General features: G+C 28.2%; 1 protein-coding gene and 1 non-coding gene across 4 annotated transcripts in view; one reads left to right on the top strand and one right to left on the bottom strand.

Annotated features, from left to right (window-relative positions):
* The window catches only part of LOC142228746 (eye-specific diacylglycerol kinase-like), a 276,881-nt gene that overhangs the window by 43,314 nt on the left and 207,204 nt on the right, over positions 1–26,363 (bottom strand). For all 3 annotated transcript variants that reach the window (XM_075299254.1, XM_075299252.1, XM_075299253.1), the window contains exons 4-5: positions 25,041–25,244; positions 15,866–15,992 (exon numbers count right to left, since the gene is read on the bottom strand). In XM_075299254.1, the coding sequence (XP_075155369.1) occupies positions 15,866–15,992; positions 25,041–25,244 (331 nt within the window). The remainder of the gene's footprint in view (positions 1–15,865; positions 15,993–25,040; positions 25,245–26,363) is intronic.
* TRNAI-AAU (transfer RNA isoleucine (anticodon AAU)) lies at positions 21,429–21,502 on the top strand. Its single transcript has one exon. It is a non-coding gene; the product is annotated as a tRNA-Ile (tRNA).

Below are 26,363 nucleotides of genomic sequence, written 5' to 3'. Positions count from 1 at the left end.
TTCGTTCGGAAGTTAGCGTGATTTCAACAGACGGACGGACGGACATGCTCAGATCGACTCAGAATTTCACCATGACCCAGAATATATATAATTTATGGGGTCTTCGAGCAATATTTCGATGTGTTACAAACGGAATGACAAAGTTAATATACCCCCATCCTATGGTGGAGGGTATAAAAAGTATTAAAAATATAGTGATGTAAAGGGTGATTCTTTTGAGGTTAGGATTTTCATGCATTAGTATTTGACAGATCACGTGGGATTTCAGACATGGTGTCAAAGAGAAAGATGCTCAGTATGCTTTGACATTTCATCATGAATAGACTTACTAACGAGCAACGCTTGCAAATCATTGAATTTTATTACCAAAATCAGTGGCAGAAAATCCGCTGTTTTATCGACAAATTTTGTTCAGCGATGAGGTTCATTTCTGGTTGAATGGCTACGTAAATAAGCAAAATTGCCGCATTTGGAGTGAAGAGCAACCAGAAGCCGTTCAAGAACTGCCCATGCATCCCGAAAAATGCACTGTTTGGTGTGGTTTGTACGCTGGTGGAATCATTGGACCGTATTTTTTCAAAGATGCTGTTGGACGCAACGTTACGGTGAATGGCGATCGCTATCGTTCGATGCTAACAAACTTTTTGTTGCCAAAAATGGAAGAACTGAACTTGGTTGACATGTGGTTTCAACAAGATGGCGCTACATGCCACACAGCTCGCGATTCTATGGCCATTTTGAGGGAAAACTTCGGAGAACAATTCATCTCAAGAAATGGACCGGTAAGTTGGCCACCAAGATCATGCGATTTGACGCCTTTAGACTATTTTTTGTGGGGCTACGTCAAGTCTAAAGTCTACAGAAATAAGCCAGCAACTATTCCAGCTTTGGAAGACAACATTTCCGAAGAAATTCGGGCTATTCCGGCCGAAATGCTCGAAAAAGTTGCCCAAAATTGGACTTTCCGAATGGACCACCTAAGACGCAGCCGCGGTCAACATTTAAATGAAATTATCTTCAAAAAGTAAATGTCATGGACCAATCTAACGTTTCAAATAAAGAACCGATGAGATTTTGCAAATTTTATGCGTTTTTTTAAAAAAAAAAGTTATCAAGCTCTTAACAAATCACCCTTTACTTGGTTGCACTACATATTAGTCAACCCCTGGTCAGGTATTGGCCTATTCTCTTGTGTATGGACCAGTCGCAGTTCTGCTCAAAACGTATGGAAGGACCGGTCACTTTAACATGCACTGAAAAAAGCATGCCAAAGATTTTGTCTTTACTTTAACAATTTTGGTATTGATTCCTAGCCAAAAAAGCGGAGAATTCAAGTAAGGATACTTTTAAGACACAATTCTCTTTTAAATTTGGGGTTTGTGTACTTGACTCTAGGAAGCAAATTTTAATTTTTCGCTTTTTCAGCTTTTTTTCCTTATATGCTATCAAAGTCCTTTAAAAACAAGTTAACGACAACTTTATTTTCCAAATTCAGACACGACTTCCAGTAGAAATTATGCTGTGTTTCAAGTAAAAAACCTCTTTAAAATAAAGTGTTGAAAAACATGTACTATTTTTGAACGATTTTTTGCTTTGTAGTCAAGATGCAAACATACAACAAATTTAAAGACAATTTCATTAATTTTAAAGAATTTTTCTGAATTATTAAAGACAAGTTGACCTTAGCCAAAAAAAAAAAATCTTTCATGTTATGATACCCATTTTTAAGTCAAATCACTTAATTATAAGGACAACACGACTTCATTGAAAAGTTAATCGACTTTTGGACAAGGAAAAAAACTTTATATTAGTGAAATGCCTCTTGTACGCTAAGCAAAATTTGCATTCGTATTTTCAGGACATGAAATCTTTGGCCTCACGACAATATTTTTTAAGTGTGGGTTTCTCATTGACGGTTAAGTTTACAATTTAGAGCACGGCATGGACTCATTCCAAAGGAAATGTCCTACGATAACTTATTGGGGCTACCCCATAGGAAGGTCCTCATGGGATAAACTCTTAGGAATCTGTTGCATTGTGATCATCCGAATGGCACCAGAAATATCAAACTTTTGAAATACGTTGAGCAATAGATTCTTCTGATAATTGTACACACAATTTTTTTTTTCAGATTCAATCACAAAATTATTTGATTCAATTAATTTTTTAATTGAAATGTCTTCAATCACAAAAATGATTCATTAGCAAATTTTAATTAATTTTATATATTTTTATATTTCAATCACTTTCTATAACTATTTTTAATCCTTTTTAGTTTGATTAAAAAAATTAAAGTTTCAAAAAAAGTTTAATTAAGAATTTAGAAAATATATCCATAATTTTTTAACTGTTATTCTTTCGAGTTTGATTAAAAAGTTTATTGTATCAATTAAATTTTTAATTGGAAAAGTTTTCAACTTCAATCAACTTTTTAATTGGGAATATTTCGGTGATATTTTTTCTGTGTATTTCAGTAAATGTGGATCTACACATAAGATTTTAATACTAAGGACGTATAGAAATCAATAAATTATATGAGAATTTAAAAATTGCTGTATACCCAAATTAAGTTCATAACATTGTTGAGACTTACTTGGAATAAAGAAAACTTTTTCGCTAGGGAAATTTTCTTAAACAATTTTAAAAATGAACTAAAGCAAAAATAATTTATTTGCACTAAAGATCAGATATTTTAGCATCATTTTAACAACAGACTATTTTGTCTGTGTATGTAAATAATTCGATTTACATTACAATTATTAATTAGTTTAATTACAATTTCCAATAGAACAATCATAGAGTTTTCGTGTAGGCTATTCAAAAGAGCATCTATCAAAGGATACATTCCTAAATACAAGTGTGTGTACGTATTAATTTAATATGGAATTTAATTTTCATATAATGTGTGAGGTTTATCAGCAACTATGTATATCAACAACTTACAGCAGTTGCATAATATGTAATTAATTGCATAACATGTAATTAAAATATACTAAGAGATATTTTCAACACTTGAGCAAGATTTTAAGATCTGCTAACTGGTCTTAAAGGTTGTTTGAATGATGTCGACAAATGTCTATCATCTGTATGGTATGGAATGTAACTTTAATACACAATTAGTGTGAACATTTTGAAAGACATTATAGGTGAAAAGGCTGTAAAAGTATTTGTGTGTGTTAGTGATTTGTTTCATATTACTATGTATAAGATAGGCTGTCATAGAAATTGGAATATCTTAGTAGATGTCCATTTGTATTAGAAGCCTAATTAAAATTGCAATCCAAAGAACATAAATTACTATATTATCACTGAAGTTTAGGAGTATATATAATTAAATAGAAAGTCCGGAGAATTCTAAGAAATTCGTTTCATGAGATCTGTTCGTTTTTAATAAAATCACAACCTTTCATAATTGCATTTGAGACTTTGCCATTTGCTATGATTACCAAAACATCGTCGTCAGTCAGAAGTTTACAATGAATATAAAAATCGGTGACCAAACGGTGAGAAAAAGTTGCTACAGAAATTCCAGCATATTCGAATTTTGAACTGTTCAATTATTCTTTAGTGAAGGGCCCGAACCACTACAGAAGTGCAGAGAAAACATTCCTAGGAGAAGATACGAACAAGGTCCTGGTTGGGCACACATAGGATATGACTTGCAACACACAAGACAAAACAGTTGCTAATCACTCGGCGACAAATACCAACGCTAATCGACTTGCAAATAGACGACGTCGTTATTCAAACGGGGGACGATATAAAGTACCTGGGAATACGTGTGGATACAAAGCTGAAGTTCCCAAAGCAAATAGACTATGCAGCTAAGAAAGCAACGCAGATAACGCAACAACTTAGCAGACTAATGGCGAACTTAAGCGGCCCGTTCCCAAAAAATGCGAAAGATCCTGGATACAAAGCTGAAGTTCTCAACACAAATAGACTATACAGCTAAGAAAGCAACGCATATAACACAACAACTCAAGAAACTAATAGCGAAAAAACGTAAGTTCCTGATGGAAGTCTGTAATACGGAAGCGAGATACTGGCAAGCTCTCTGAAACTCGAATAAGGATCGAAGCCACCGTGGTGCAATGGTTACATGCCCGCCTTGCATACACAAGGTCGTGGGTTCGATTCCTGCTACGACCGAACACCAAAAAGTTTTTCAGCGGTGGATTATCCTACCTCAGTAATGCTGGTGACATTTCTGAGGGTTTCAAAGCTTCTCTAAGTGGTTTCACTGGAATGTGGAACGCCGTTCGGACTCGGCTATAAAAAGGAGGTCCCTTGTCATTGAGCTTAACATGGAATCGGGCAGCACTCAGTAATAAGAGAGAAGTTCACCACTGTGGTATCACAATGGACTGAATAGTCTAAGTGAGTCTGATACATCGGGCTGCCACATAACCAAGGATCGAATTCTTCGTGCTGTACAGCGTACAGCCACCTCATATCGCACTATATCTGCTGCAGCAGTGTTAATCATGACCTCAATATACATTCAAGCTTCAAAACAAAATCATCTTCAATCAAGGAAGAAGAAGATTTTTATCTATGGTAAAAATGGAGAATACACTTAAGGCATGTTAGGGGAGATAAAACGAGGTACTATGCAACAGTGGCAAGATCGATGGAACTGCGGTATATACGTCAGGTGGACAGCAAGATTTATCCCTGATATGGAAAAATTTACGAAGAGATGTCAAGTGGACGTAAACTACTACATAACACAGATGCTATCTAGATACTTCCGAAAGTATATACATAATATAGGCAAATGTGATAGTTCATATTGCCTCTACGAACAGGCGAATGTCGCCGATGACGTGCATCACACCTTATTCAGGTGTATACAATGACGCACCCTAAGATCGGAATTAAAAGGACATCTAGTCGAAATAGATGAGCAGAACCTGATAGAAAAAAGGAGGCAACGCCATCGCGAAGTCATATTGAGGATGAAGATCGACTTTGATAAGTGCAACCCGTGCGCACGCATTATAGAGTAAGACAAAATCACCGCGGAAAGAGGTGTACATATAGAAAGACTATGGTCTGGACGCAGACACGGTAGATGAAATGGTCAAGCACCTACATGGGGTTCCACCTCAAAGTAATGTGAAGACGGTACCGAGGTGGAGCAAAATATCAGAAGCGATCTTGTCAAGACGCGAAAAAGCATTTTTGCCCAAAAAGTGCCGGACATTTGGAATTTTTCAAGTCATTTTTATTAAACATTCCGCCATGGTACTGCACAACGACTCAAAAGAAATTTCAAAGTCAGCTACAGAAATACCAATCCATGAAACTAAGTTAAACACCACCTGATCCTTGCACTATTGCGATGGATACAGAGATCTGCGCAAGGATAGCATTGGTCCTTGCAGTATAGAGCTATCACGCTTATACCAGGCATTGATACATTATTGAGCTAACATGTCATATGTTCTATCCTGCCGAAAGGAAGTTCGAGGACATAATCGACAAAGCAGCTCCTCGCTGATCGAATTGTCCAGTTGAATCGTAATTTTCCGGAAAAACCAACAGATGTCAAAGACTAGTGTGAAGAGGTTCGCTGTATAAACTCTGGCGATCCTAGAACTGAAAATTGAAATTAGAAAGTCGACGAATACCAGCGGAACACACGGTCAGGGCACCTAGGTTAGGTATAGTGGCAGCCCTATATTTCAGGCTCACAGACTACACTGAAAAAACAGTGAACCCACCAGGATAGAAAATTTTAAGTTAATTTTAGAAAAAAATAGATTAATTTTAGAAAATTTTAACTAAACTGTATTAGAAACGCAGATGTCACATCGATTTCGCAAAAAATAGTAAATAATTTTCGCCAAATTCAAGAATATTTATTAGACATTTTTATTATTTTTCACTTACTAACGAAAATTTCGTAGTTTCCCGAGTAAAAATTGAGGGATCTGATTTGATACAATTAGATATGAGTAGATCCGAAAAATGGTAAGATCTAATCATATCTAATTACTATGGTGTTAGTTCTGATCAGATCTCAATATTGGCCTAGATCTAATGTCTTAGATATAATTATATATATATGCCGATATATAATTGGGTCTGATGTTAGATCTTGTCATATGTGGAATTATATATAATTATATCCAATTCTGTCTCATCATATCTGGGTAAATCGGCTTATATCCAAAGTGGCCAGCTTTGAGATCTAATCATATATAATTAGATCCTCCAATTTTTACCCGGGTTGATGGAAAAAATTAGAGCTAAAAATTGCAAAAATGTCTTTAGTTCCATACGAAGATGACACTTACTCCAATTCTCCGCTTCTTTGGCTCAGAATCAATACCAAAATCATAAGTGTAAAGACAAAATCTTTGGAACCGTTTTAGGTCTTGGATCAGGTTTTATATCTCTTGGACAAATTTAATCATAAAGGGTGATACGGTAAAAATTTGGTCAATATAAACTTGACGTATTTCTTTCAATTTTGCATTTAAAAAACCTGAACACCCCTCATTTTGAAGGTGTGTGTGTGTAGAATGTTGCTCCTATTTTGATTTTGGAATTCACTCTTCAGTTGTCAAAATGCCGTCCAAGCAAGAAGAGCAGCGTATCAAAATTTTGCTCGCGCATCGCGAAAATCCGAGCTACTCGCACGCAAAGCTGGCAAAATCGCTAAAAGTTGCCAAATCAACCGTTACAAATGTAATTAAAGTGTTTGGGGAGCGTTTGTCGACAGTCAGGAAGTCTGGATCGGGGGGAAATCGAAAACCGGAAGCCGCTGAGACGACAAAGAGAGTTGCCGGTAGTTTCGAGCTAAACCCTAACCTCGCTCTCCGAGATACCGCAAATAAGCTGGGTGTATCGTCTACAACCGTGCATCGAGCTAAAAAACGAGCCGGACTATCGACTTACAAGAAGGTAGTGACTCCACATCGCGATGATAAACAAAATACGACGGCCAAAGCGCGATCCCGGAGGCTGTACACGACGATGCTGACGAAGTTTGACTGAGTGGTAATGGACGACGAAACCTACGTCAAAGCCGACTACAAGCAGCTTCCGGAACAGGAGTTTTATACGGCAAAAGGAAGGGGAACGGTAGCAGATATTTTCAAGCACATAAAACTGTCAAAGTTCGCAAAGAAATATCTGGTTTGGCAAGCCATCTGTACCTGTAGCTTGAAAAGCAGCATTTTCATAGCTTCCGGGACTGTCAACCAAGAAATTTACGTGAAAGAGTGTTTGAATAAACGTCTGGTGCCTTTCGTGAAGAAACACGGTTGTTCCGTACTGTTTTGGCCGGATTTGGTATCTTGCCATTACGGTAAAAACGCCATGGAGTGGTACGCCGCCAACAACGTGCAGGTGGTTCCCAAGAACAAGAACCCTCCCAACACGCCAGAGCTCCGCCCAATTGAGAAATACTGGGCTATTGTCAAGCGGAACCTAAAGAAGACCAAAAAACTGCTAAGGACGAGCAGCAGTTCAAGGCAAACTGGCCTTCTGCGGCGAAGAAGGTGGACAAGGTGGCTGTACAAAATCTGATGGCAGGTGTCAAGCGTGAGGCCCGGCAATTCGGATTTGGAAAAGCGAAAGCCTAACTGAATATTTTTCCTGAATTTTACACTAATTGAACTTGAAAAAGAAATTGAATTTGATTTTTTAAATAAACGATTTCACCGATTTACACGCGTTTTCCCTTGACCAAATTTTTACCGTATCACCCTTTATACTCGAATGTGCGCAAGAAGTGGAATAGTAGGATTGAGCTATATAAGAATATAGACCGATATGAATCACATTTTCCGCATGAAATTATAGGTGCAAAGTAACACTACTGTATTCTCTCAAGAAATAAAATCGGGAGAATGGACTTCATGGGACAATGCCAATATAAACCAAATACGTGACTTTTGTGGTCTTTAACCACCTCTAAGTCGAAAGTCTAAGTCACATTTTTGTAATATTGAATTTCGACTTTTCAAGTCAACTAAAATTGACTTTAAAATTCGACCTTTTCAAAAAGTAAATTTTTTTAAATTTAAAAAAGTTGAAAAGTCAACGTTTTGATTCCTATGTCTACCGCTAAATCATATCAGTCCTTTCTGGTTTACTTAACTTTTTTAATAAAAACTCTATGTACAAAATAAAAAAACATTTAAGGCATTTTTCTTCGAAATTGGAAATTTTTGTCCGACTTCGGAAAAAATTGTAAAACAAAATTATTGTGGCAACGCTGATTGTGATGCAACAGTGGTGAACTTCCCTCTTATAACTGAGTGCTGCCTTATCACTGAGTGTTTCCCCATTCTATGTTTAGCTCAATGACAAGGGCCCTACTTTAGAATCCGAACGGCGCACAGTGGGTTGAGCGGTAGGCAAAGTGGCGATTAATTCAGGAAAGCCGTAATTTTAAAATATTGTTATTTTTTATTGATGGATAGTCATAAATACATACAAAGGCATAACTATAAACAACAAAAAAAATTTTAAAAATTGTTGTTTTAATCTTTTATGGCCTTTTTGTATTTTGGAAAAAGTGGTCTTATATCACAATTTTCGCTGTAATTTTTCAAAGAAAAACGATAAATTATGAAAATGCAATTGAAAATTAGAGCATACTTAATGTGCTTTTAGAAAAAAAAAAAATAATAATTAATAAATATTTAATCTGTATTTATATACCCAAAATTTTAAATTAAAATCCGATTTTTTTTCTTCAAATTCCGTAATTCCACATATTTAAAAAAAAAATTACATTAGAAAATATTATTATATCTTATTGATCAATATTCATAAAAAAAAACATAGTATAAAAGTAAAACAAACAACCACTAAAGGAAAAAAATAATTTAAAAAAAATATAATTGTACGGTTTTTTTATTTACTTCATTTCATTAATTTTAAAAGTATTCATAATCATCATTTACTTCACAACCATTATAAAATTAAATTACTTAATAATAATAAGTTTCTTCTTAATCATCATACAATTCGTTAACATAATCTGCATCTTCATTATCTTCGTCACCATTATCATTTTCATTTTGGGTAAGAATAAATAACTCCAATGCAGTCTGAGGCATTTGCTGCATTTTCATTTTGCAACGCTTCCTCTTGCTCGAAATAAATGGATCTGAACTGAAGAAATCTATTAAAGACGTCCTCTATTGTATTTTCCCGACTGAATTTACGGGAAAAGTGCTCCCTATACCTTTTGAAGTCCTTATTTCTGGCTTCCTGAGATTCTTCAGTTAGCTTACGAAGCTTTGTAAGTAATTTGGAATTAATTAATTAATTTTTTTTCGTGAGTGCGTGTGATTTATTTTTTAGCTTTGCCAATAATAAACTGTACACTCAGTAGCTACAATAACAAATACTAAACGGAATATAAAGACAAAAGCTAATAAGGTCAAAGTGATTTTTTGTTTGTTTTATTTTTTCATATATATTTTTAGCGACTGGAGTTATTTTACAAATTCTTTAATAAGTCAAAAAATGCAACAAAAAGGCAAAAAGATGTTTTGGAATTTATAAGCTGAAACTTCATATTTTAAGAAAATATAAGCAGTTTTACCAAGTTTCACCGATAATTCGGTTGAAATCAAATACAAACATCAAAAATACCTCATTTTTGGAGCAATTTCCTTATATTTTTTTGCAATATTTCCAAACCATTTATCTAAACAAACAAATATTTATCATATGCTCAAATACCTGAAGTAGACGGCTCCATTATAAAATTTTCACTTTTAGAAGTCTTAATTAAAAAAATTATCACTGGAAATATGCAAATTTTCACTTTTAACCAATGCGCGCAAAAATAATAATAATTATTGAACTTTGAAGACACACTGCAAATAAAGTAAACAACTAAGAACTTTTACTTTGGCATGTAGTGATGTAGAATTTTATCTTCTTTCACCCGGTACCAAATACGGTTATTAAAGTTAAAGTTCATCTTTTGAATTAATCGCCACTTTTGATGGATTTCAACCCTCTGTGCGGCGTTCCACATTGCGGTGAAACCACCGGCATTATTGAGAGAGGATAATCCACCGCTGAAAAACTTTTTGGTGTTCGGTCGAAACTGGGGTTGAACCCACGACCCTACGTATACAAGGCGTGCATGCTAACCATTGCACCACGGTGGCTCCGTCAGAGCACCTAAGACAATTTAACCTAGGTTCAGGTACAGGTGTTTGTGGATCAACTAGTTTAGGTTATGTGGCAGCCTGATGTATCAGGCTCACTTAGACTATTCAGTTCATTGCGATACCACATTGGTGAACTTATCTCTTATAACGGAGTGCTGCCCGATTCCATGTTAAGCTCAATGACAAGGGACCTCCTTTTTATAGCCGAGTCCTAACGGCGTTCCACATTGCAGTGAAACCACTTAGAGAAGCTTTGAAACCCTCAGAAATGTCACCAGCATTACTGAGGTGGGATAATCCACCGCTGAAAAACTTTTTGGTGTTCGGTCGAAGCAGGAATCGAACCCAAGACCTTGTGTATACAAGGCGGGCATGCTAACCATTGTACCACGGTGGCTCCGAACTGGATCAACTAAGAACCGTCTCGAACCTCGAAAAGAAGGATCATGGAATGCCAGAGTCTCCGCATTCGTGGTCCACAAGACAAGGGCACACCAGAATTAAACTCATCCGATGCAATCTTGATGCTGAGGTCGTGAATTATATATGGGTATAACTCTGCTATTGCTTAAATATCTACAGTGCCTGGCCAGTGTAGATTCCACAGATAAACGGAATAACATAATTACATCTCAGAAATTCCATTGGATTGGAAGATGAAGATGCTCCCTATGCGAAGGCTTAACTAAATGTAGTCAAACCATATCTTCTGAGTTGCTAGCCTAATAACCACCCAAATCATCTTGTGAATAAGCATAAGCAAATTACCAGTTAGTAGGAAAATCATAACCGCAGTGCACAATAAATAGTTGTAATGATACATTGGAAAAAAAAAATTATTTAATATAAAAAATTATGCTACATAAAGTTTAGAAATCGCGTTTTACGCGGTTTTAATGAGAAATATCTTTAAACATAAATAAATTTTATTTAAAAGAAATTCCAGAATCTTTGCCTTCAAAACTTTTTTCATTCAATTTAGGACATGAACCTTTAAGATTTGCAGGAATATAATACTAGACCTCACAACTATATGTATTAGGCTGCATACATGAAGCCGAGGGGATCAGACTCATCTTTTCCATCCTACCTATACACTGACTTCTGATTCATTATAAAATTAGTCCTTGTAATACCATTCTGTTCTTAACAAAAAACTATCCTTCATTGCAGATTCCTAATTCCATGGAGCATATCACAATCTACGACAACTGTTTCGTTATCCGTTTCTTTCCACTTAGTCTGAGCTTCTATGTTTTCACAGAAATTCCAACAATTTTCGGCCAAGAAGTTCCATTATTCTCTCTACATAGGAAATGTGATCACATATCACTTCATTGTCGACACGTGTTTGTTCTCAGTATCTTTTTCAGTGTAAAAAATCACTAAAATGTCATCTACACCTTCAATTGCATGCGTCCTAATTGCATACCATGTTTCTTTGGTATCTTAAGGAGATAAGTGGTGAGAACTATCACCATTTCACTTAAATACAAAAAAAAAATTCATGGCAAATGCATGTGTGCTGGTGAATTTTCCTTCACAGCAAACATTTTCAATTAATGTGCAATTGTCATAGATAGAACCACAGATTTTGTATTATTTAAAACAGGAGTTTCCAAGGGCCTCTTCAAGTTTAAAATAAAATCTTAATTAATTTTTATACCCTGCACCACAGGGTAACTTTGTCACTACGTTTGTAACACATCGAAATATTGGTCTAAGACCCCATAAAGTATATATATTCTGGGTCGTGGCGAAAATCGATCTAAGCATGTCCGTCAGTCTGTTGAAATCACGCTAACTTCCGAACAAAACAAGCTATCGACTTGAAACTTGGCATAATTAGTTGTTATTGATGTAGCTCGGATGGGTCGTATTGGACCACTTTTACGTATAGCCCCCATATAAACGGACCCCCAGATTTGGCTTTGCGGAGCCTCTTAGAGAAACAAATTTCATCCGATCCGGTTGAAATTTGGTACGTGGTGTTAGTATATGGTATATAAAAACAACGCAAAAGTTGGTCCATATCGATCCATAAATATATAAAGCCCTCATATAAACCGATTCCCAGACCTCCGGAGCCTCTTGGGGGAGCAAAATTCATCCGATCCGGTTGAAATATGGTATATCGTGTAAGTATATGGTATAGGTATCTAATAACCATGCAAAAATTGGTCCATATCGGTGCATAAATTTATATAGCTCCCATATAAACCGATACCCAGATCTGAACTACGGAGCATCTTGGAGGAACAAAACTCACCCGATGCGGTTGAAATTTAGTACGTGGTGTTAGTATATGGTCTCTAACAACCATGCAAAAATTAGTCCATATCGGTCTATAGTTATATAAAGCCGAACCCCAATCACACAAAAATTGGTCCATATCGGTTTATAATCATGGTTGCCACTCGAGCCAGAAATAATCTACCAAAATTTTATTTCTATAGAAAATTTTGTTCAAATTTTATTTTTATAGAAAATTTTGTTAACATTTTATTTCTATAGAAAATTGTGTTAAAATTTTATTTCTATAGAAAATTTTTTCAAAATTTTATTTCTATAGAAAATTTTTTCAAAATTTTATTTCTATAGAAAAATTTTTCAAAATTTTATTTCTATAGATAATTTTGTCAAAATTTTATTTCTATAGAAAATTTTGTCAACATCTTATTTCTATAGAAAATTTTGTCAACATTTTATTTCTATAGAAAATTTTGTTAAAATTTTATTTCTATAGAAAATTTCGTTAAAATTTTATTTCTATAGAAAATTTCGTCAAAATTTTATTTCTATGGAAAATTTTGTCAAAATTTTATTTCTATAGAAAATTTTTTCAAAATTGTATTTCTATAAAAAATTTTGTCAAAATTTTATTTCTATAGAAAATTTTGTAAAAATTTTAGTTTTATAGAAAATTTTGTCAAAATTTTATTTCTATAGAACATTTTGTTAAAATTTTATTTCTATAGAAAATATTGTTAAAATTTTATTTCTATAGAAAATTTTGTTAAAATTTTATTTCTATAGAAAATTTTGTCAAAATTTTATTTCTATATAAAATTTTGTCAAAATTTTGTCAAAATTGTATTTCTATAGAAAATTTTGTCAAAATTGTATTTCTATAGAAAATTTTGTCAAAATTGTATTTTTATAGAAAAATTTGCCATATAAACCGATACCCAGATCTGAACTCCGGAGCATCTTGGAGGAACAAAACTCACCCGATGCGGTTGAAATTTAGTACGTGGTGTTAGTATATGGTCTCTAACAACCATGCAAAAATTAGTCCATATCGGTCTATAGTTATATAAAGCCGAACCCCAATCACACAAAAATTGGTCCATATCGGTTTATAATCATGGTTGCCACTCGAGCCAGAAATAATCTACCAAAATTTTATTTCTATAGAAAATTTTGTTCAAATTTTATTTTTATAGAAAAGTTTGTTAACATTTTATTTCTATAGAAAATTGTGTTAAAATTTTATTTCTATAGAAAATTTTTTTCAAAATTTTATTTCTATAGAAAATTTTTTCAAAATTTTATTTCTATAGAAAATTTTTTCAAAATTTTATTTCTATAGATAATTTTGTCAAAATTTTATTTCTATAGAAAATTTTGTCAACATCTTATTTCTATAGAAAATTTTGTCAACATTTTATTTCTATAGAAAATTTTGTTAAAATTTTATTTCTATAGAAAATTTCGTTAAAATTTTATTTCTATAGAAAATTTCGTCAACATTTTATTTCTATGGAAAATTTTGTCAAAATTTTATTTCTATAGAAAATTTTGTCAAAATTGTATTTCTATAAAAAATTTTGTCAAAATTTTATTTCTATAGAAAATTTTGTCAAAATTTTATTTTTATAGAAAATTTTGTCAAAATTTTATTTCTATAGAAAATTTTGTTAAAATTTTATTTCTATAGAAAATATTGTTAAAATTTTATTTCTATAGAAAATTTTGTCAAAATGTTATTTCTATAGAAAATTTTGTCAAAATTTTATTTCTATAGAAAATTTTGTCAAAATTTTATTTCTATAGAAAATTTTGTTAAAATTTTATTTCTATAGAAAATATTGTTAAAATTTTATTTCTATAGAAAATTTTGTCAAAATTGTATTTCTATAGAAAATTTTGTAAAAATTTTATTTTTATAGAAAATGTTGTCAAAATGTTATTTCTATAGAAAATGTTGTCAAAATTTTGTTTCTATAGAAAATTTTGTCAAAATTTTATTTCTATAGAAAATTTTGTCAAAATGTTATTTCTATAGAAAATTTTGTCAAAATTTTATTTCTATAGAAAATTTTGTCAAAATTTTATTTCTATAGAAAATTTTGTTAAAATTTTATTTCTATAGAAAATATTGTTAAAATTTTATTTCTATAGAAAATTTTGTTAAAATTTTATTTCTATAGAAAATTTTGTCAAAATTTTATTTCTATATAAAATTTGTCAAAATTTTGTCAAAATTGTATTTCTATAGAAAATTTTGTCAAAATTTTATTTCTATAGAAAATTTTGTCAAAATTGTATTTCTATAGAAAAATTTGTCAAAATTTTATTTCTATAGAAAATTTTGTAAAAATTTTATTTTCTATAGAAAATTTTGTCAAAATTTTATTTCTATAGAAAATGTTGTCAAAATTTTATTTCTATAGAAAATTTTGTCAAACTGAATTGTATACGTATTTAACCGGCTTTTTTTAGTGTAATATATATCACGTATGGACTAACTTACAATTTAGAAGACGGTGTTAGGAAGTTTTAAGATACCTTGCCTTGCAAGTGTTACCGCAACCCAAATAATTCGATTGTGGATGACAGTCTTTAGTATAAGTTCCTACGCAATCCATGGTGGAGGGAACATAAGCTTCGGCCTGGCCGAACTTACGGCTGTATATACTTGTTTTATTCTATCGTGTAGTAGTACGTACAGTCCTATAATCATAAATTGTCCTTCATTTTGCAATATATACACTGAAAAAAATATTGTCGTGAGGCCAAGGATTTCATGTCCTTACAATACGAATGCGTTTTTTGCTTAGCATAGAGGACGCATTTCCCTGATATAAAGGTTTGTGTTCCTTGCCTTTAAGACGACGAACTTTTCTATAAAGTCGTTTTTCCTTATAATTAAGTGATTCAAATTAAAAATGGGTATCTTAAAATTAAAGAAAATTTTGTTTGACTAAGGTCAACTTGTCTTTAATAATTGTGCAAAATTCTTGAAAATTAAAGAAATTGTCTTTAAATTTGTTGTCGTGTTGCATCTTGACAACAAAGCAAAAAAGCGTTTAAAAATAGGAGACGTTTTTCAAAACTTTATTTTTAAGACGATTTTTACTTGAGACATAGCATAATTTCTACTTGAAGTCGAGCCTGAATTTGACAATTTATGTTGTCTTTAATACGCTTTTAAAGGACTTTAATTGCACATGAAAAAAAAAACAGAAAAACCAAATAAATTAAAATTTGCTGCCTAGACCCAAATACGCAAAACTTAAATTTATACGACAATTCCGTCTTAAAAGTATCCTTACTTCAACTTTCCGCTTCTTTGGCTCGGAATCTATACCAAAATTATTAGTGTAAAGACAAAATTTTTGAAACAGGGCATGCTTTTTTTCAGTGTATGAGATATTACGAAACATATTAGTCCTCAGTTCCGTAAATTTAGATTTTTTGAAACTTACCCATTTTACATTCTTCCCCAATTTTTGATTCTTTAAAGCAGGATTCTTTGTTATGGTACACCTCATGACACCAGGCACAGGATAATGCAACAATTTCCTTTGAACCAAACAATTTGCCTTGCACAGCCTGAAAAATAGAATAATAGAACAGTTATAGACGTGTATGTCTGGAAACTTATGAAAGACTCGATGATGATAAAAGATGAAAAAATAAATTAAGTAAATTTTTTTCCAGTAAACATTTTTTTCGCAGCAATATTTTTTCGTTATATCATAAGAACAGATAAAAAATCGATAATAAAATTTTATATTTTTTTCTATTTTCCCCAGGATATAACGTATGTATGCAACCTCAAATCTTCTTTATATTCACCTCAAAATTGTTCGAATCATTTTTTCATGGACACACAGGATTGCAACAATGTTCTATGGAATCAATACGTGATACATGCAAGAATGACAATACCAAGAATCCCACTTCAACAAGAAGTCAACAGATGGAGTTACTCTAAACCAAGGTAAGAAGACACATTGTGTAACCTCATATTCAACACCATCTCATTTTCTTTTATTAAAACCACTTGAAATACCCCATCCAAACAAATATTGGCTGTGAATCAATTTAATATTATTTGATTGTAAGCCACTGTATGTCAGTTAAGAAGTGCAGATTTACAGATGAGTGTGCACTGCAATTTTCCCTCAAGAACCAAGGACTTTCATTTATTGCTCACCACTAAAAGCAAACGCATGCATGCGTGCGATGTAATCTGAAAATCCTTAGTGTTATAAAATACAAATTTTATGATCATTTATATGGAGTTAAAGAAGTTTGTAATAATGTACAAATGCATGTCCCACTTACGTTACAGGCAAAGCAAATTGAGTTGGGAAGTTCTGCTCAATAGAAAACGTTTTTATTTCTATAGAAAATTTTGTCAAAATTTTATTTCTATAGAAAATTTTGTCAAAATTTTATTTCTATAGAAAATTTTGTCAAAATTTTATTTCTATAGAAAATTTTGTCAAAATTTTATTTCTATAGAAAATTTTGTCAAAATTTTATTTCTATAGAAAATTTTGTCAAAATTTTGTTTCTATAGAAAATTTTGTCGAAATTTTATTCCTATAGAAAATTTTGTCAAAATGTTATTTCTATAGAAATTTTTCTCAAAATTTTGTTTCTAACGAAAATTTTCTAAAAATTTTGTTTCTATAGAAAATTTTGTCAAAATTTTATTTCTATAGAAAATTTTGTCAAAATTTTATTTCTATAGAAAATTTTGTCAACATTTTATTTCTATAGAAAATTTTGTCAAAATTTTATTTCTATAGAAAATTTTGTCAAAATTTTATTTCTATGGAATATTTTGTTAAATTTTTATTTCTATGGAATATTTGGTCAAAATTGTATTTCTGTAGAAAAATTGGTCAAAATTGTATTTCTATAGAAAAATTTGCCAAATTTTATTTCTATAGAAAATTTTGTCAAAATTTTATTTCTATAGAAAATTTTGTCAACATTTTATTTCTATAGAAAATTTTGTCAAAATTTTATTTCTATAGAAAATTTTGTCAAAATTTTATTTCTATAGAAAATTTTGTCAACATTTTATTTCTATAGAAAATTTTGTCAAAATTTTATTTCTATAGAAAATTTTGTCAAAATTTTATTTCTATAGAAAATTTTGTTTCTATAGAAAATTTTGTCAAAATTTTATTTCTATAGAAAATTTTGTCAAAATTTTATTTCTATAGAAAATTTTGTCAAAATTTTATTTCTATAGAAAATTTTGTCAAAATTTTATTTCTATAGATAATTTTGTCAAAATTTTATTTCTATAGAAAATTTTGTCAAAATGTTATTTCTATAGAAAATTTTGTCAAAATTTTATTTCTATAGAAAATTTTGTCAAAATGTTATTTCTATAGAAAATTTTGTCAAAATTTTATTTCTATAGAAAATTTTGTCAAAATTTTATTTCTATAGAAAATTTTGTCAAAATTTTATTTCTATAGAAAATTTTGTCAAAATTTTATTTCTATAGAAAATTTTGTCAAAATTTTATTTCTATAGAAAATTTTGTCAAAATTTTATTTCTATAGAAAATTTTGTCAAAATTTTATTTCTATAGAAAATTTTGTCAAAATTTTATTTCTATAGAAAATTTTGTCAAAATTTTATTTCTATAGAAAATTTTGTCAAAATTTTATTTCTATAGAAAATTTTGTCAAAATTTTATTTCTATAGAAAATTTTGTCAAAATTTTATTTCTATAGATAATTTTGTCAAAATGTTATTTCTATAGAAAATTTTGTCAAAATGTTATTTCTATAGAAAATTTTGTCAAAATTTTATTTCTATAGAAAATTTTGTCAAAATTTTATTTCTATAGAAAATTTTGTCAAAATTTTATTTCTATAGAAAATTTTGTCAAAATTTTATGTCTATAGAAAATTTTGTCAAAATTTTATTTCTATAGAAAATTTTGTCAAAATTTTATTTCTATAGAAAATTTTGTCAAAATTTTATTTCTATAGAAAATTTTGTTGAAATTTTATTTCTATGGAATATTTTGTTAAAATTTTATTTCTATGGAGTATTTTGTCGACTTTTTATTTCTATGGAATATTTTGTCAAATTTTTATTTCTATGGAATATTTGGTCAAAATTGTATTTCTGTAGAAAAATTGGTCAAAATTGTATTTCTATAGAAAAATTTGCCAAATTTTATTTCTACAGAAAATTTTGTCAAATTTTATTTCTGTAGAAAATTTTGTAGAATTGTTATTTCTCTAGAATATTCTGTCAAATTTTTAATTCTATAGAAAATGTTGTCAAATTTTTATTTCTATAGAAATTTTTTTCGAAATTTTATTTCGACTTTTTCGACTTTTCGAATTTCAATTCTGACTATTTAACATTTGAATTAAACTGTAATTCTTAAATTACTTAAAATGCAAAATATGTACCAAAAGACGGTATTGATTTTTATGTTAATGTTAGTTCAAATTTATTCAGGTAGATTGAATATAATTGAATGCCACAATTTATGGTAGCACAACAAATCCAAAATATATTGAGGTTTTTCCATTCAACACCTTTGGAGCTTTTACACTGAAGTAAAACACAAATGGGGGATTTTGTGCTAAGATTTTTAACACAGTGAACCAAATACGAAAACAATATCGATGGTTGCATCGCTTTAATTCCCCCTTGAATGCAGAAGCACTAAATTTGTTCTCAACAAAAAAAAAAAAAAGAGCTTCTTCACAAAGGCGTGTTTTGCTGCTGGTCTCAACTTGGTCGTAAATGCAGGATTTGTATGTATGCTAACACTACATGCATATACAAATCCGTTAAAATACCAGTATAATAGCTATCCTGTATTTTGGCACATCAAGAGAAAGGACCGTTTTTGCTAGGATACTAGAAAACAAAGGAGGAATTGAATCACATGCGAAAGTATTAATGCCAGCGACACTCGAAAAAATGTGAACGAAGATTTTTCAAGTTCGTGTTTGGTTAAATGAACTGAATTTTCTATAGAAATAAAATTTTGACCACTTTCTATAGAATAAAATAGAAAATTAGATTTTTCGAAAACTTTTCATAGAAAAAAAAAATTAAGAATATTTTCTACAGAAATAAAGAATCGTCCGGCGTTGCTATCAGGCTAACATACAAATATTTTGACAAATTTTTTAGAAATAAAAATTTGAGAACATTTTCTATTAAAATTTGAGAAAATTGTCTATGGAAATAAAATTCAAATAAACTTAAAAAAAAAAACAATAAAATTTGTAAAACATTTTTCAAAAAATTTTCAAAAATTGTCTATAGAATTGTCTATAGATATACTTTTTTTCAAAAATTTTCTATAGAAATAAAATTTTTCAAGAAATTTCTACAAAATTAAAATTTTTCAAAAATTTATTAAAGAAATAAAAATTTTCCAAAAATTTTTATAGAAATAAAATTTTTCAAAAAATTTGAAAAATTTTCTGTAGAAATAAAAGTTTTAAAATATTTTCTCTAGAAATAAGGTGAAATCAAAATAATAAAAGTTTGACAACATTTTCTATAGAAATAAAATTTTTTAAACATTTTCTATAGAAATAAAAGTTTTAAAATATTTTCTATAGAAATAAGGTGAAATCAAAATAACATTTTAGTTTGAAGAATAAAAAAATAAATTTTTTTAAAGAAATAAACATTTTCAAAAAATTTTCTATATAAATAAAATTTTTTCAAAAATTTTCTATAGAATTGTCTATAGATATTAAATTTTTCAAAAATGTTCTATAGAAATAAAATTTTTCAAGAAATTTCTACAACATTAAAATTTTTCAAAAATTTATTAAAGAAATAAAAATTTTCAAAAAAATTTTATAGAAATAAAATTTTTCAAAAAATTTCTACAGAAATAAAAGTTTGACAACATTTTCTATAGAGATACAATTTTTCAAAAATTTTCTATATAAATAAAAATTTTTCAAAAATTTTCTATAGAAATAAAATTTTTGAAACATTTTCTATAGAAATACAAGTTTTCAAATATTTTCTATAGAAATAAGGTGAAATTAAAACAACAATTATGATTGAAGAATAAACCAATAAATTTTTTAAAGAAATAAAAATTTTCAAAAAAAAATTTATAGAAATAAAATTTGAAAAAATGTCTGTAGAAATAAGATTTTTCAAAAATTTTCTACAGAAATAAAAGTTTGACATTTTCTATAGAAATAAAATTTTTAAAAAATTGTCTATATAAATAATATTTTTTCAAAAATTTTCTATAGATATAAAATTTTTTAAACATTTTCTATAGAAATAAAAGTTTTAAACATTTTTCTATAGAAATAAGGTGAAATCATAAATAAATTTTTTAAAGAAATAAAAATTTTCAAAAAATTTTCAAAATATATTTTACGAAAATTTTCTGTAGAAACAAAATTTTTCAAAAGTATTCGATAGAAATAAAATTTTTTAAAAATTTTCTGTGGAAATAAAAATTTTCAAAAATTCTATAGAATTTTTTTACAAAAATATTCAATAAAAATAATTAAATTAGTTTAGAATTTTTAAAATTAATTTTTAATGTGTTATTTGTATACCACAATATCAACATATTCGAAAAAATTACCTGATGGCAACTCTATACATGCATGCTTTCATTTAAGTTCATTTTTTATTATATCGTATGAAATACAAACAATGCTGCTGATTTTGTTTATTACCAATTAAACATCAATCTTATACCCCATACCCATTAGGTAGAACAGGCATCCCCCAAAAAGTTTTCGTTTTCTTAATCAGACAAGTTGTTTGTGGTCTGTCCGTATGGTTGTTATTGATTTTCTTGTCACATTCCCATTGCCAAGATTGACGGGGTATAAAAAAGTGTCTGATCTAAAAATAGGCATCGTTGAATGTGAATACCCTCCAATTGCCCGTCACACTATTGTCAGAATTGGGTGTTTGTCTTGGCTAGATTCGTACAAATAAACAACCGATTCGTTACTGTATTGTTGTTAGGAATTTGCCATAGACGCGTACATCGGCCCATTAGCTCAGTTGGTTAGAGCGTCGTGCTAATAACGCGAAGGTCGCGGGTTCGATCCCCTCATGGGCCAAATAATTTTTTATTTTATGTTTTTTGCTATAATTGTGTGTTATGTTTCAAAGAATCCTAATTAAATATCACCCAAAAAGAAAAATTCATTGTAACGTGAGAACACATAGATTTGGTATAATATTACATTTGGTCAGCAAAACAAACACTGACTAAAAAGTTACGTTTGTGGTTTGTTATTTTATTTTAGCAATTTTTTCAGTATTTAAAAATTCTGTCAAAATTTTATTTCTATAAAAAAGTTTGTTTTCCAAAATTTTATTTCAAAAAAAATTTTGTCAAAAATTTGTTTCTATAGAAAAATTTGTCAAAATTTTATTTGTATATGAAATTTTGTTTCCAAAAATTTTACTTCTATAGAAAATTTTGTCAAAATTTAGTTTCTATAGAAAATTCTGATAAAATTTTTATTTCTAAAAAAATTTTGTCACAATTTTATTTCTATAGAAAATTTTGTCGAAATTTGATTTTTATATAAAGTTTTGTTAAAATTTTATTTCAATAGAAAATTTTGTCAAAATTTTATTTCTATAGAAATTTTTTATCATAATTTTATTTCTATAGAAAATTTTGTCAAAATTTTATTTCTATAGGAAGATTTGTCACAATTTTATTTCTCTAGTAAATTTTTGTCAACATTTTATTTCTACAGAAATTTTTTTTTGTTTCTATAGAAAATTTTGTCAAAATTTTATTTCTTTATAAAATTTTGTCGAAATTTTATTTTTATAGAACATTTTGTTAAAATTTTATTTCTACAGAAAATTTTGTCAAAATTTATTTATATATATCTAAAGAAAATTTTGTCACAATTTTTTTCTATAGAAAATTTTGTCGAAATTTTATTTTTATAGAAAATTTTGTTAAAATTTTATTTCTATTGCAAATTTTTTCAAAATTTTATTTCTATACAAAATGTTGTCAATATTTTATTTCTATAGAAAATATTGTCAAAATTTTATTTATATAGGAAATTTTGTCAAAATTTTATTTCTATTGCAAATTTTTTCAAAATTTTATTTCTATACAAAATGTTGTCAATATTTTATTTCTATAGAAAATATTGTCAAAATTTTATTTATATAGGAAATTTTGTCAACATTTTATTTCTATAGAAAATTTTGTCAAAATTTTATTTTGATAGAAAATTTTGTCAAAATTTTATTTCTATAGAAAATTTTCTCATAATTTTATTTCTATAGAGTTTATTTCTGTAGAAAATGTTCTCATAATTTTATTTTTATACAAAATTTTGTCAAAAATTTATTTCTAGAGATAATTTTATCAAATTTTTTTTTTTATAAAAATTTTATTTCTATAGAAAATTGTGACAAAATTGGATTTATATCTAAAATTGTGACAAAATTTTATTTCAATAAGAAATTTTGTCAAAATTTTATTTCTATAGAAAATGTTGTCAAAATTTTATTTCAATTGCAAATTTTTTCAAAATTTTATTTCTATACAAAATGTTGTCAATATTTTATTTCTATAGACGATTTGGTCAAAATTTTATTTCTATAGAAAATATTGTCAAAAGTTTATTTATATAGGAAATTTTTCAAAAATTTAATTTCTATAGAAAATTTTATTTCTATAAAAAATCTTGAAAAATTGTTATTTCTATAGAAGTTTTTATCAAAATTTTATATCCATAGAAAATTTTGACAAAATTTTATTTATATCTAAAATGTTGACAAAATTCTATTTATATCCAAAATGTTGACAAAATTTTATTTATATCTAAAATTTTGACAACATTTTAGTTACAAAATTTTGTCAAAGTTTTATTTCCATAGAAAATTTTATCAAAATTTTATTTCTATTGAAAATTTTGTCAAAATTTTATTTGCATAGAAAATTTCGACAAAATTTTATTTATATCTAAAATTTTGACAAAATTTTACTTATATCGAAAATGTTGTCAAAAGTTTGTTTCTATACAAAATTTTGTCAAAATTTTATTTCAATAGAAAATTGTGTCAAAATTTTATTTCTATAGAAAATTTTGTCAACATTTTATTTCTATAGAAAATTTTGTCAAAATTTTATTTTGATAGAAAATTTTGTCAAAATTTTATTTCTATAGAAAATTTTCTCATAATTTTATTTCTATAGAGTTTATTTCTGTAGAAAATTTTCTCATAATTTTATTTCTATACAAAATTTTGTCAAAAATTTATTTCTAGAGATAATTTTATCAAATTTTTTTTATAAAAATTTTGTTATAATTTTATTTCTATAGAAAATTGTGACAAAATTTGATTTATATCTAAAATTGTGACAAAATTTTATTTCTATTGCAAATTTTTTCAAAATTTTATTTCTATACAAAATTTTGCCAATATTTTATTTCTATAGACGATTTGGTCAAAATTTTATTTCTATAGAAAATATTGTCAAAATTTTATTTATATAGGAAATTTTTCAAAAATTTAATTTCTATAGAAAATTTTATTTCTATAAAAAATTTTGAAAAATTTTTATTTCTATAGAAGTTTTTATCAAAATTTTATTTCCATAGAAAATTTTGACAAAATTTTATTTATATCTAAAATGTTGACAAAATTTTATTTATATCCAAAATTTTGTCAAAATTTTATTTGTTTAGAAAATTTTGTCAAAATGTTATTTCTATAGAAAATTTTATCAAAATATTATTTCCATAGAAAATTTTATCAACATTTTATTTCTATTGAAAATTTTGTCAAAATTTTATTTCTACAGAAAATTTTATTGAAATTTTATTTATATACAAAATTTTGTCAAAAGTTTGTTTCCATACAAAATTTTTTCAAAATTTTATTTCTATAGAACATTTACTCATAATTTTATTTCTATAGTAAATTATGTCAAAGTTTTATTTCTATAAAAAATTTTGTCAAAAGTTTATTTCTCTAGAAAATTTTCTCATAATTTTATTTCTATACAAAATTTTGTCAAAATTTTATTTCTAGAGAAAATTTTATCAAAATTTTATGTCTATAAAAATTTTGTCAAAAATTTATTTCTAGAGAAAATTTTATCAAAATGTTATTTCTATAAAAATTTTGTCAACATTTTATTTCTATAGAACATTTTGTCAAAATGTTATTTCTATAGAAATTTTTGACAAAATTTTATTTCTATAGACAATTTTGTCAAAATTTTATTTCTACAGAAAATTTTGTTAAAATTTTATTTCTAGAGACAATTTTTTCAAAATTGTATTTCCTTCACATTGAGTTGGGGATCTCGTACAGTTTAGATGTAAGAGATCCCCAATTGACCTTTCCTTTATGTATATACCGACATAATGCACCGTATATTATGATGTATATATAGAAAATTCATGTTATCATAATCCTAATGGGTATTTTTTTTTTTTTTTTGAGGATATTTGTGAATATTTTTTTTTTTTTTGAAAACAAAAAGACTCCCATTATGGATGACATCAAATTCGTATACAATAAATTATGCTTAATTTTGCTTTTTTCGTTTGCATAATATTTTTGAGTAATTATGGAGGAGCGTGTGTCTGTGTAATTAATTGCACTTACCTTGCCACATTGTTTGCATTTTCCCTTTTCCATTTTACGATGCACCCAATGATGATGGGTCACCGATTGTTCCCTGTATTGTCGGACACCGACATCACGATACGTTGGCTTACAAGCTAATTGAGTCTTTTCATTGACTAATGGAATGCAATTTTGATGCGCAATTAATTGGCATGCCGAGCATTTCATGCGTTGTCCACTTTTCTGTAAAAATAAAATTAAAAAGAGAAAAAGGTGGTGAGAATATGTAATTAGGTATAAATATAAAAAAAAATTGCATATATACTCGTATATATTTTGAGTAATAAATCTGTCATTCGAAAAATTTGTTTCTGGCCATACATTACAAATTGCCCAGCAAAAACTAGGTAACCACATCTCATTACAATTGGCATTACCAGGAGTAATGCTGTCATTACACGTTGCATTACATTGCGGTGAGTTATAATGACATACTTGTAATGACAAAAATAAATATAATGCCTAATAATTTTCGAATAGTTATTCTCAAATTTATAGGCAGTTGGCTTAATAAAATAGAATTGAAAGGATTGAATACTTCTTAGTACGAATGAACTGAAATATGTTTCTATGCTAAGTGTTATTCGTATGAATGATAAGCTTTCTATAATAAAGGAAGTCAGAGTTATCATTTTATAAGAAATTTTACTAAATTTGGTTTTAGTTTTTGTTCGGTTTTTGTTAATTTTTACGAATGCTTTGTTATCAGTGGATAAAATATTTTTTTTCAGTAGTAAATTCGTATACCCTGCGAAGAAAACAGTATTAGTAAAATGCTATAAATTTTTTGTGATTCAATCACGAAATTAATTGATACAATTAATTTTTAATTGAAATGTCTTCAATCACAGAAACGTTATTAATTAATTAATTGATACTATTATTTTTGTGATTGATTTTTATTTCAATTAAAAAAATTGTTGAATAAATTACATTTTTAATTGAATATTTTTTAAAACTCAAATAAAATTTTAATTGGAAAAATTTTCGTGAAATTTTTTTGTGGGTAGTTAATGAACTATTCCTAACTGCTTTCAGTTTAGGATTTTTTTTACTGAAGCAAGTAAATTTTATTATTTCACACAATAACACTAGTTTGCAAAAAAAAATAAAAAATTCATGTACACTTAATGAAAGGCAAATTTTCTTATGTATTTTGATCTGCTGAATTCGAAATAAACTAAAACAAAATATTTTTTTTTGTTTTTGTAATAACAGATAAATCCCCGGTCTAACAAAGAAAAACACATTTTTTGTCAAAATTCGTTTTTATTATTCAACATAGTTCCCTTCAAGAGCGAT

This window comes from Haematobia irritans, chromosome 3 (assembly GCF_050003625.1).
Source record: "Haematobia irritans isolate KBUSLIRL chromosome 3, ASM5000362v1, whole genome shotgun sequence".
Classification (NCBI taxonomy): Eukaryota; Metazoa; Arthropoda; class Insecta; order Diptera; family Muscidae; genus Haematobia; species Haematobia irritans.
This window is presented reverse-complemented; position numbering and strand designations above follow the sequence as displayed.